Source organism: Mobula hypostoma, chromosome 29 (genome assembly GCF_963921235.1).
Source record: "Mobula hypostoma chromosome 29, sMobHyp1.1, whole genome shotgun sequence".
Classification (NCBI taxonomy): domain Eukaryota; kingdom Metazoa; phylum Chordata; class Chondrichthyes; order Myliobatiformes; family Myliobatidae; genus Mobula; species Mobula hypostoma.
The window spans coordinates 180383-192338 of record NC_086125.1 but is presented as its reverse complement, the minus strand read 5'-3'; the positions used below and the strand labels follow the sequence as shown (position 1 = coordinate 192338).

Below are 11956 nucleotides of genomic sequence, written 5' to 3'. Positions count from 1 at the left end.
GATAGTAGAAGGAAGAAAAACTCTTCCTGCCATGAGCTTCTAGCGCCGCAAACTTGTCAATGCAGCACCCTAGAAGCACCCAACCACAGACGACTCTTGAGTCCGTCCAAAAACTTCGAGCCTCCGAACAGCCCTCCGACACCGAGCACCGAACACCATCTCTGCCAAGCGCTTCGACCCCGGCCCTGGCAACAGGCAATAGGCAAAGCCGAGGATTTGGGGCCTTCCCCTCCGGAGATTCTCGATCGCACAGTAGCAGCGGCATTTCAGAAGTTTCTCCAGATGTTCCTCTGTACTTCTCACGTCTGTCTCCATCAAATCAGGATTGTGCATGGTACCTACTTACAAATACGATATCATTTTGAAGCGGCCGTGCCCGCTGCATCGCACTCCTCCCCTCATTTGCCTCGTCAGGTCTGCTCTACCATTCAATCATGGCTGATCCATTTTTACCCTCCTCAGCCCCACTCCCCGGCCTTTTCCCTGTAACCTTTGGTGTCATGTCCATTCAAGAACCTATCAAGCTCTGCTTTTAATACACACAACGACCTGGCATACACAGCTGCCTGTGGTAACAAATTCCACAAATTCACCACCCTATGACTAATGACATTTCTCTACACTTCTTGTTTTAAATGGGCGCCCTTTATTCTGAGGCTGTGCTCTCTTATACAAGACCCCTCCACCATGGAAAACATCCTTTCCACATCTACACTGTCTAGGCCTTTGAACATTAGAAAAGATTCAATGAGATCCCCCCCTCACCCTTTTGAATTCCAGCATGTACAGACTCAGAGCTATCGAAGTTTCCTTGAATGATAACCCTTTAATTCCTGGAATCATCCTTGTGACCCTTTTCTGGACTCCCTCCACGTCTTTTCTGAGATGAGGAGCTCAAAACTGTTCACAACACTCAAGGTAAGGCCTCACCAATGCCTTATAAAACTGCAGAATCACATCCCTGCTCTGGTATTCTGGAGTCCTTGCCTCCATTGGGTAAGCCAGGCTGTCATTGCTGTTACCCTGAGTCTGGACTGTTTCCTTCCTTTCCTCTTCCTTCTGGAGCCTTGCCTTGCCACCTGTGCCTTTGCTAGGTAGGTCTGGCCATTTGCCTCTACCTTGTGTTAGGAACTGTCTCTGTGTCCACGCCTTCACTAGGTAGGTCCGGCCGTTTGCCACTATCTTGTGTTGGGAACTGTCTCTGTGTCCACACCTTCACTAGGTAGGTCCAGCCATTTGCTGCTACCCCATGTTGAGAACTGTCTCGCCATGTTCAGTATTCTGTGTAGAGTCCCGGCCCTAAATGCTGTTCCCAAGGAGGGGTCCCGGCTCTGTGTTCCATGTCCCTGTGCCACAGTGCACCCAAAGCCACAGCATACTCAAAGCCGGAGTTCTTGTCCCAGCTCTTTAGTTAAGTCCTGTTCCTATTACTTCAGTGTTTGTGTCTTGCATTTGGGTCCGCTCCCAGTGCCCCCACTTATGACAACTCCAAGTGCAGCCTCACCAATTACAAATGCAACTTTGACATAATGTCCCTGTCCCAGCTCTTTTACCGAATGCCTTGACTGTTGAAGACCAGCGTGTTAGATGTCTTTTCAATACCCTAACTACCTGCAGAGCAACTTTCAACAAATGATGTATTTCTAATCCTAAATCCTTCTGTTCCATTGCATTCCATAATACCCTACCATTCGCTGTATAAGCCCCACTCCGATTTATGTGAATGAGAATACGTTTCCATTCAATAAGGAGCTTTTATTCCTTTCAATGAAGAGCATTAGGGAATGCTCAGAAGAGGTTTCCTCCAGTACTGGGTGGATTAAAGCATTTTAGCTACAACCAGAGTTTGGACAACTCTGTTCTTCTGGAGCATGGGAGTATGTTGAAAGTTCATAGAGTTATGATAATCCTAGATAGAACAAACTTTCAGAATCATTTTTCCAGTATATAAGTGCTGAATACAAGATGGATTCGTGTTAAACTGCGAGGGAGCAAGATTTAACATTCAAGCGACTTTTAAGTAGGCAAATAGATATGCAGGAAATTGAAGAAAATGCAGACAGAAGGGACTGGTTTAAATCGGTACAGACGTGATGTGCTTCAGGACCTGCTTCTATGATCTAGTGTTCTATGTTCAGTCTAATCGATATTTGAGGTTTATTGAATGCTGCTAATCAGAAGGGCAACAGTGCGTTTCTCTGGTATGGCTGCGCCTCCTGGTCAATAGTTTATCTCAACTATGCCACAGCCTCTTAAAATGTATATTTCTGTCCAATGATAACAGGCAAATACAGAGCTTGCATTTTAACATAACTGGTATGAGTTCTGAAACTGTGTGGGGAAACGTAGAAATTTAGTCTGGCAAATTAGTTTAATCTGCATGTTTCTATCAGCTGATCACAGATCGAGTACAAATGGTGATGACATCGCTCTAAGTGTATGGTTGCGTTGGTTAGCAAAATGTTGGTGTTTGAGGGAAAAAGATTGGTTTTATTACTTTTCTTAGTTGGAACAGTTTTTTGCTCTGATGTTTGGAAGCAGTTCAGAGGTGAGCGGTTTCCCTGGAGAAAGGTAAAACCCGGAGTTCAGTCTACATCCACTTCCCAATTGCGATCGCTGGATGTGCAAAGTATTTCTCCTTTGCAGAGTGTAATGGTGGAGTGCGGGGAGATTAGCTTATTGGTTAAGGTCCACCTGGATTTGTTCGGAACTCGGCATCCCATTAAAGCATCCGATTTAACGCTGGGGACAGCAAGTTGCCGACCAACTGGGATTTACCCTCGGAACCATACTGTTGTCTTTAACTATGGGCTCCATGAGTGCGATAGCGAATTACAGGTAATTTGTCCTTCACTTACTTTTTAGTATGGGGCTATCAGTGTTGAGATTTTGCCTTGCACATACAGTCCCATCATTTTCCGGTCTCCGGAATTCATTTGTACCTGCTTTATAAATAAGCCATCTTTTTTTTGCGCACCTACCCCATCTGATGAAGGGGATAGAAACTTCGACTTCTCCCTTCTAGAGAATGCTCTCCCAGTTTGTTTTTGCTCCGAGATCTCGCATTTGCAATCGCTTGCCTATTTTGTCTGGTGTCAGCAAATAATGCGTGATTAAAACACGTGTTTGGGTTAAAGCCTTTAATCAGTCACTGGGCAGGCGGAGTTTTATCAAGTCCTCCTATCACTTGTAAAACAGTTTATGATCACCTGTAAAACACTTTATAATTAATCTTGGCATGACAAGGACTATTGGTTTTCTAAAAATAGATTGCAATGACTCCTTGCACCAGGTCGATTAGACAAAAAAGATGCAGTGCAGTAAATTACTGGGAACCACGGCGAATCATAAAATCGTCAAAGCGTCATAATAGACGAACGACATGGTCGACTCTTTATATCGGTGCTACAGATACTGCTTTGCTTGACTTGCTGAGTTCCTCCAGCATTCTGTGTTACTCACGATTTGCGGCATCTGCAGAATCTGTTTGTGATTACATTTCAAATGCTATGCATTACTGTACCGGCTTGTATTGAAGAGATCGACTAAACTAAGGTAGCGTGGAGTGGCATTCTGTTCAGATTAGCTTTGTGCAAAATCTCTTTTTTTCAGATGGTTGGAGATTCCCTTATGTATACAACCTACCTTAATCACACACCCCAGGTTTATGGAACGATTATTGTTCGAACTAGTGGAGCAATCGTTCCCATTCAGTGCCGTTATTTCAGGTAAATCACGCTGAATTTATTGTAGTTATAGAACACTACAGCTCCAGCGGTTCCTTCTGCCCATCTAGTCCATGCCAAACTATTCTGCGTAGTCTATCGACTTGTTCATAACCCTCCACATCCCTCCCATCTACGTATTGTCATTGGATAGAGTCCAGAGGAGTTCACGAGGATGATTCCAGGAATGAAGGGGTTAACATATGAGGAGCGGGCAACTTTGGACCTGTACCCACTGGAATTTAGAGGAATGGGGGGGGGGGGTAGATCTCGTTGAAAGGATTAGCTTGGGTGGATGGGGAGAGGATGTTTCCTATGGTGGGGTATCCGGAACTACAGAGCACAGACTCAGAACTGAGGATGACCCTTTAGAACAGAGCTAAGGGAGATTTTTCCTTATAGCCAGAGAGTAGTAAATTTGTGAAATGCTCTGGTGGTGATCAAGTCCGTGGGTATATTTAAGCTGGAAGTTGATTGTATCCTGATTAGTCAGAGCATAAAAGGATTTGACAAGAGAGCAGGTGTATGGGGTTGAGTGGGATCTGGGATCAGGGATCAGCCATGATAGAATGGCCTAATTCTGCTCCTTTCCCTTATGGTATTCATCCAAATGTCTCTTTAATGTTGAAATTGAACCTGCATCTACCACTTGTGTTGGCAGCTAGTTCCACTCTCACCACCCTCAGTGAAGATATTCCCTTCCTATTCCTTTTAAACATTTCATCTTTCACCCTAACACAACCTTTAGTTCTGTATTTTTTCCAGTGGAAAAAGCCTGCTTTCATGTACCCTATCTATACCTTCATTGTTTTATGTACCTTTATCAAACCTCCCCTTGTTCCCCTAAGCTCCGGGGGGAGGAATCCTAACCTGTTCAACCTTTCCCTATAATTCAAGACCCAGTAACATCCTTGTAAATATCCTCTTACTCTTCAATGTCAGAAATGTATACAAATATACATCCTGAAATTATTTTTTCTTTGCAAACATCCACAAAAATAGAGGAGTGCCCCAAAGAATGAATGACAGTTAAATGTTAGAACCCCAAAGTTCCCCCCCTTTCAATCTTATTGATTCCTTTCCTTTATAAGTGGGCAGAACTGCACATAATATTCCAAATTAAGCCTCACCAATGTCTTGTATAACTTCCAAATAAAAACACATCCCCTATATTTGTATTCCCAATTTACAAAGGCCAATGTGCCAAAAGCTCTTTACAACCCTCTTCCTGTGATGCCACTTTCAAGGAACAAGCAGTATACTTGTTATTGACGTGATCAGATGCATGTTTTCTAATCTCACTGCTTTTCTTTACAGGAAAGGGAATGTGAGCAGTGACTCAATCAAGCCCACTTGGGTTCCCTTCAGTTCTACCAAGTCCAGAGAGGGGCATCTGTCATTTTCCCTACGTTTAATGAATGGTATATGATGGATGGAGGAGACAGTTATTGGGACTCGAGTAACTGTGTTCTTGCATTCCTATTTGCCCTTTTTATCTTGCTCTATAGATGACTGGCTTACAGAACGCAGTTCAACTGTATATCATCTGGGTGAGCTCATTCACATTGAGGCTTCTGTTTCAATGATTAATCATACACCTCTGAAGCTCTACATTGACCGCTGTGTAGCCACATTGAGCCCAGACAAGGACTCCACCCCAAGATACAACATCATTGATCACCATGGGTAAGTGGATTTCTGCTTTCAGCAACTAATAACATCTTAATGAGTTCACTATTCATGTGCTTTTGTTCAGTTGCCTTCTGGACAGTGTGGCTGAGGACTCCTTTTCGACTTACATGTTGCGAGGGGATAAACGTGAAATGGATAAGCTCCGCTTTGACCTGGATGCCTTCTGTTTCTTTGGAGATGAGCGTTCCTTGGTAAGAGGAAGACAAACAGACTGTTATCAGTGTTAGAAGGTCGTTAATTTCAGTAAATCCTTTTTTATTTATAAAAAAATCCTTCAGATTTTCATCACGTGTCACTTGAAAGTTACTGCAGTTGATCAGAAGGATTCCATGAACAAGGCTTGCACATTCCAGAAGGTGCAGAACATGTAAGTAGCTTCTCACCACCCCCCCCCCCACCACCTCCCTCCCCCCCCCCCCCCCCCGCCAACTGTCAGGTTGCAGATAGGAATGGCTTAACTACTTTCTGGTTTAGTTGGACGCCATTGGAGAATTCAAGCATCGATGTCTGTGCCTGTTGTGGTTTGGGCAAATGCACTGCTGCAAGGAAAGTTCCATTTCCCTCCAGAGGACGAAGGGATGTTCAGCCCAATGCTGGTAAGTCCTTCATCCTGGATGTGGGATGTTGCTCCAGCAGCACGACTTAAACAGGATATTTGGTATTACAGGAAAAGATGGTGGAACAAAATGGGATGGTGAGACCTTGCTTGGACCAATGATCATTCTGGATCCTGACATGACCAGCCTGGAAACTGAGCGAATGAATACATTTCAGCAGCACACATTGGAGGGATCTCCAGAGGGTACGTTCATTGCATGGAATTCTTTTTGTCCCACCCTGATATTGCCTTCATTACTGTTTGCTTTGTTCTCTTAGGTGTGGTGTCGGAGGTGGTCCTTGTCGTGGCCCTGGCTGTGACAGCTGTCTCTCTGACATTTGCTACTTTGGTCATTTTGTGCTTGTATGGGAAATGCAAGCAAATTCAGTGTAACAGTTTCAACTAAGCAATAAAACTCCTCCTGTCATATTCTTTTTGTTTTAGCATGCCTCTTCTTCTAGGGAGGGTTTTTTTGGGGGGGACAGAATTAGGTGTGACAAATTTCCCGGTGATTTAATATTACTGTGGCATTTCTGGCAACTCGGCAATTCAATCCACTGTGATATTGACAGCACTGCTGCTGTCTGTTTTCAAATGATTCTTGTTGAGCCATTACCTGACATTGGACATGAAAAATAACACTTCCAATTTTTCTAGTTGCAATACCTCTTTATGGTGATCTCCTTGGGCTGCTGATAAATGTCATGGCATTCTCTTGTTACAAGAATCACCCCTTGTAATAATGATCTGTGAGGCACAAAGAATTTGTATTTACTGACAAGTAACTTTTATTGTCTTAACTAGGAAGTACGTGGGTTCATAAACTAACTACCTTCTCATAGTGCACCCTACTAAAATCCCTGACCCTCCATGAACAGTCAATAAAGAGAAAAGGTATTACCCGGGAGAGGAGTCTACACTAGCCAAGTATTCCTCATGGTCCTGATCTCCACTTGTCCATGGAGTCCTCCTTATCCGCAATGGTTGGTCTCTGGTTGCTGGAGAGTTATTGCCCCTGCGTATTTGGAGCTTCTGGCTCTTGTAGTGTTCCTTATCAATTGAACTAGTGGATCTCTGTTGCATTGGCTCCAGGTTACCTGACCTACCTGTGTCACCTTCTTACTGGTCATTGTGCAGGGCTACAGTCAACATTGCTTCATAATTCTGCCCACCCCAGCCTTGTGTATTTGTGTGTCTCAACTCTGACTGGTCCAAACCAGTTAAATGAGGCGGCCCAGACAGAGTCTAACGAGATTACAGATTGCTTCTTTGGTAGGTCTGGCATTTTATGTAATGAGTAACTACCTGTCTGAGAATGGTCTCAGGTTTAGCAGGTCATCTGAAGCTACTTGTATCCACATTTAATTGCTCTGATTAAATTATCCCAGAGCAAGAATCAGTTCAGAGTCTAGAAAACGGGGAAACAAAGACAACCAGTTTGTCTGCTTCCCCTGTCCTTGATTAGACTATAGTCTCTTCTGAGCAACACTCATTACTTAAAATGCTCTTCAAAGATTAAATCCCTTCTCTAGATGTGGTGCTAAACTCACCTTGGAGTTTAATGATATGCTTTATCTCAATGTCACCTGTGACATTTGTCAGAGGGTGACAAACTTGTAACCTCCAACGGCAGCTATTCTGTGGGTTTCAGTGTCAAATCAGGAAGGCTATAATGTGTGTAGGTGAAGGGTAGATGTTATTTAGACTTGTATATGTTCTATGGGGGGCTATGGGTAATCCTAGGTAATTTCTAAATTAAGTACATGTTCGGCACAGCTTTGTGGGCCGAAGGACCTGTATTGTGCTGCAGGTTTTCTATGTTTCGATAAGACATAGGAACAGAATAATCCATTTGGCCCATTAGGTCTGCTCTGCCATTCCATTATGGCTGATTATTATCCCTTAACCCCATTCTTCTGCCTTCTCCCCACAAACTTTGATCTATAACCATCCTCTCAATTGGTTCCTTGTTTCTAGACCCCTCACAAACTGTCTTCTCCATGAGTCGTCGAAATCATCACTTGCAACTGCTAATTGTATGTAATTTGAAAACAGCTAAGTCATGCAAGTACAGGACAAAGCAGATTTGTCCAAAGTCAGATGCATGAATCTAATTGTGCTATAGACTGGAGTGAATGGGGAAAAATGTCCACAGGGAACAGCATCTGCCTTGCACTATAATTCAGGTCTGCATCACTTTTACAAAATAAAATACATGTCAAACTGTTATACATTGATTGCAAACCAGCCTTCAGAACTGAGATACATAATAAGTACATTGATAAACTCTTGGGTCTTGACAATAGGATGTGTCTGTATTAAGCTTCTAAGCTTTTTTAAACCAACAGCCATCAGGCAGTTGGAATCAGTGACAACATTTTATTCACCTTGCCCCTCATGAATGGTGCTCTTCCATGATTGCATGCTTTTACCAAGTATGACTGAGAACAAATATAGTGCCAACATGGACTTCATTACCTGATAGCACCACTGTTAAACGTGTATCAAAGGTACTGATAAGACAGGGTGCAGGAATGAGATCAGAAGCCTTGTGCCATGGTTTTAGAGCAATAGCCTAGCACTTAATGTCAGCAAGATGTATGTCAATCTAGGGAAATAGGCAGTTTGAATGTAGTTCAACCTGTCAATGGAGCTTCTGTACAGATGGTAAAAAACTTCAAGTAGCTAGGCATCCATATCACCAGCAAACGCTCTGGGTCCTTTCATGTTGATGTAGTGAACAAGAAAGCCCTCTGCATCTGTACTTTCTTAGGGATCTGAGAAGATTCAGCTTGTTGGGGATTCCCACAAATTTTGCAGATGCACTTCAGAATGTGTCCTGGCAGGTTGCATCTCAGCCTTGTATGGTAATAGCTCGTGCTGGATTGATGGAATATGTAGGGAGTTATAGATTCTGCCTAGTCTATCACAGTCAGTATTTCTTTCTGTTAAGTCCATCTTGGTGTTTTGCAACAGGAATTGGAATATTATCAAGAATTTTGGGCACCTGTAACTTAAATATTTTGAAATTCGTTGCTTATTCTTTCCTGATTCAGCAGCAGGAGAGATCTTTAAGACAGAGGCATTATTTATGTATTCAAGGTTATGAGGGATTATTTTACTAGAGTAATATAAGGAATAAAATAGAGAAGAAAGAAAAACAATGATTAATGAGGTAGCATAGGAAGCAAAGTAATTATCCACTAATCATGAGCTTCTGTATAATGCAGGAGGGAACTTTGGGTGCCTGACAGACTTTTGTAGTCCTCGCTCCATTCTTCTCCCTCCCTATTGCCCATGCGCCATCCCCACCTGCTCTTCCCCTCTCTTCTTTCTCTCCCATATCTCCCCATCTTTGCTTTCTCTCTCTCTACTCCCCATCCCCATTCACTCTGTCACCACCTCCATACACAACCTTCCCTCCCCACATCCACAACCTTCCCTCCCCACATTCCTTCCATGTTCCTATGGCGCTCAGTTAGCCACTCCCACATGGTATGAGTTCAGATCAAGTCACTTTTTATTGTCATTTCGAGCATAACTGCTGGTACAGTACACAGTAAAAACGAGACAATGTTTTTCAGGACCATAGTGCTACATGAACAATACAAAAACTACACTGAGTGACATAAAACAACACAAAACTACGATAGACTACACACCTACACAGGACTGCATAAAATGCACAAAACAGTGCAGGTTTTACCATAAATAATAAACAAGACAATAGGCATAGTAGAGGGCAGTAGGTTGGTGTCAGTCCAGGCTCTGGGTATTGAGGAGTCTGATGGCTTGGGGGAAGAAACTGTTACATAGTTTGGTCATGAGAGCCCACATACTTTAGTGCCTTTTGGCAGATGGCAGGAGGGAGAAGAGTTTGTATGAGGGGTGCATGGGGTCCTTCATAATGCTGTTTGCTTCAAGGATGCAGCGTGTGGTGTAAATATCTATAATGGCGGGAAGGGAGACCCTGATAATCTTCTCAGGTGACCTCACTATCCACTGCAGGGTCTTGCGATCCGAGACGGTGCAGTTTCCAAACCAGGCAGTGATGCAGCTGCTCAGGATGCTCTCAATACAACCTCTGTAGAACATGGTGAGGATGGTGGGTGGGAGATGGGCGTTTCTCAGTCTTTGCAGAAAGTAGATACACTGCTGGGCTTTCTTTGCTATGGAGCTGGTGTTGAGGGACCAATTGAGATTCTCTGCCAGGTGAACACCAAAAAATTTGGTGCTCTTAACGATCTCTACGGAGGAGTCATCAATGTTCAGCAGAGAGTGGTCGCTCCATGTCCTCCTGAAGTCAACAACCATCTCTTTTGTTTTGGTCACATTCAGAGATAGATTGTTGGCTCTGCACCAGTCTGTTAGCCGCTGCACCTCCTCTCTGTATGCTGACTCATCGTTCTTGCTGATGAGCCCCACCATGGTCGTGTCATCGGTGAACTTGATGATGTGGTTTGAGCTGTGTGTTGCAGCACAGTCGTGGGTCAGCAGAGTGAACAGCAGTGGACCGAGCACACAGACCTGGGGGGCCCCCGTGTTCAGTGTGATGGTGTTGGAGATGCTGCTTCCAATCCAGACTGACTGAGGTCTCCCAATCAGGAAGTCTGGGATCCAGTTGCAGAGGGAGGTGTTCAGGCCCAAAAGGCTCAGCTTTCCAATCAGTTTCTGAGGAATCATTGTGTTGAATGCTGAATTGAAGTCTATGAACAGCATTCGAATGTACGTGTCTTTTTTGTCCAGGTGGGTTAGGGCCAGGTGGAAGGTGATGGCAATGGTGTTGTCTGTTGAATGGTTGGGACGGTACACGAACTGCAGGGGGCCCAGTGAGGTGGGCAGCAGGGTCTTGATGTGCCTCACGATGAGCCTCTCGAAACACTTCATGATGATGGGTGTGAGTGTGAGGGGACGGTAGTCGTTGAGGCAGGATACTGAAGACTTCTTCAGCACGGGGAAAATGGTGTACAAGCAGGGGTATCAATAAAGTTCAGTTGAGTATCCTGCAAGCTGACTTCCTGGTGTGCTCTGCACTGTCCCTCAATAACAAACGCAACAAGGAGTCAGAAGCGGCTGATCATCGATTAAATTCAGAACAGACCAACAGAGATCCCCGACAGGAAAAATGTACATTAGGACTTTTCTTGTTTGCATATATCTATGAAAAATATCCAGAGACTTATCAACCTAAACTGCCTGTGCTAGTTTGCTAATTGTATGCACCATGTGACATGAGTTGAGAAAGGGCCGGGATTGCTAGGCAACACCTTCAAGCTACACCCAAAATTGTATAGTTGGAATAATTTATGAGCACTAGTATGGAGAAGTACACAGACACAACAGAGAAATCAGTCATTTTCAGTTGAAAGTTTATTAGTGTCATAAAATCATGGAAAAATACAGCACAGCAAATCCCTTCAGCTCATCTAGTCAATGCTAAACCATTGAGCTGCACCTGAACCATAGCCCTCCATGCTCTTACCATCCATGTACCTATACAAATTTATCTTAAAAGTTGAAATCGACCTCACGTGCCATGTACCACTTGCGCTAGCAGCTCATTCTATACCCTCCCAACCCTTTGAGTAAAGGTTTCCTCACATGTTCCCCTTAAACTCTTCACCTTTCACCCTTAACCCATGACCTCCAGTTGTGGTCCCACACAACCTCAGTGGAAAAGCCTGTTTGCATATACCCTATTTATACCCCTTATAATTTTGTATACCTCCATCAAATCTCTACTCAATCTTTTACATTCCAAGGGATAAAGTCCTAACTTATTCAATCTTCTCTTATAATTCAGTTCCTTCAATACCGGCAACATCCTTGTAAATTTTGTCTGTAGTCTTTCAATCTTATTCACTACCTCACTTTTAATGCCGAGTGACTGAACGTTCTTGACCAACCTCCCATGCAGGATCATATCAAATGCCTTGCTAAA

General features: G+C 43.7%; 1 protein-coding gene across 1 annotated transcript; it reads left to right on the top strand.

The window, feature by feature from the left end:
* Positions 1-2329: 2329 nt before the first annotated feature.
* LOC134339241 (zona pellucida sperm-binding protein 3-like) lies at positions 2330-6436 on the top strand. Its single transcript, XM_063035582.1, has 9 exons — positions 2330-2838; positions 3613-3728; positions 5043-5146; positions 5234-5411; positions 5482-5608; positions 5696-5784; positions 5892-6013; positions 6085-6219; positions 6294-6436. Exons 1-9 carry the CDS (start codon positions 2440-2442, stop codon positions 6419-6421), a joined length of 1398 nt encoding a protein of 465 aa, XP_062891652.1. The 5' UTR covers positions 2330-2439; the 3' UTR covers positions 6422-6436.
* The last annotated feature ends 5520 nt before the right edge of the window (positions 6437-11956 follow it).